General features: G+C 65.3%; 1 protein-coding gene across 2 annotated transcripts in view; it reads right to left on the reverse strand.

Annotated features, from left to right (window-relative positions):
• The window catches only part of PHKG1 (phosphorylase kinase, gamma 1 (muscle)), a 5029-nt gene that overhangs the window by 799 nt on the left and 3561 nt on the right, over positions 1-669 (reverse strand). For both annotated transcript variants that reach the window (XM_009581609.1, XM_009581610.1), the window contains exons 7-8: positions 340-493; positions 132-257 (exon numbers count right to left, since the gene is read on the reverse strand). In XM_009581609.1, coding sequence (XP_009579904.1) covers positions 132-257; positions 340-493 — 280 coding nt within the window. The remainder of the gene's footprint in view (positions 1-131; positions 258-339; positions 494-669) is intronic.

The following is a 669-nucleotide window of genomic DNA, read 5'->3' on the forward strand; positions in this document are numbered from 1 at the left end:
GCCCAGGTCCATCAGCCTTCTTGAACTCCCAGTTTCTCCCAGCTCAGCTGGGAAACCCATCCCACCGCTCGGCTCCTGCAGCTCCCAGGCTCAAGGTCGGGGCACCGAGACACCCCCATACCCAACCTCACCTTGAATTTCCGGAAGGGGCTGAAGTGCCGGACCTCCTCCACGTCGTACTGCTGGAAGAAGGGGTGGGCCAGCGCCTCGCCAGCCGTGTACCGCTGCCGCGGGTCCACCACCAGGAACCGGGAGATCTGCACGAGGGCACCGGATCAACCCCGGGTGTCTGCAAATCCCCCACCCCCAAAAAAAGTTTTCCCATCCCTGAGCACTTACCAGGTCCTTGACGGTGTCTGAGCGGTCGTCCCACTCCGGAGAGCTGAACTGGTAGTCCCCGTTCATGATCATCCGCAGCATCAGCATCTGCTTGCGGTGCCAGAAGGGAGGCGAGCCGGCCAGCAAGGTGTACATGATCACCCCGGTGCTCCACCTGCGGGCAGCCCAGCGGGACCCTCCAGCCCCGGGCAGCACCCCGGGGGCACCCGGCTGGATCCGCACCCCAAGGGAGGCTCGGTGCCTCCCCCCAACCGGGGCACCCTGGAAAACCAGGACACTGCCCTGCGTGGTGCCTGATGAGGGAGGCTGAGCTCGCTGCTGAGGCTCCCT

This window comes from Fulmarus glacialis, unplaced genomic scaffold (assembly GCF_000690835.1).
Source record: "Fulmarus glacialis isolate BGI_N327 unplaced genomic scaffold, ASM69083v1 scaffold20757, whole genome shotgun sequence".
NCBI lineage: Eukaryota > Metazoa > Chordata > Aves > Procellariiformes > Procellariidae > Fulmarus > Fulmarus glacialis.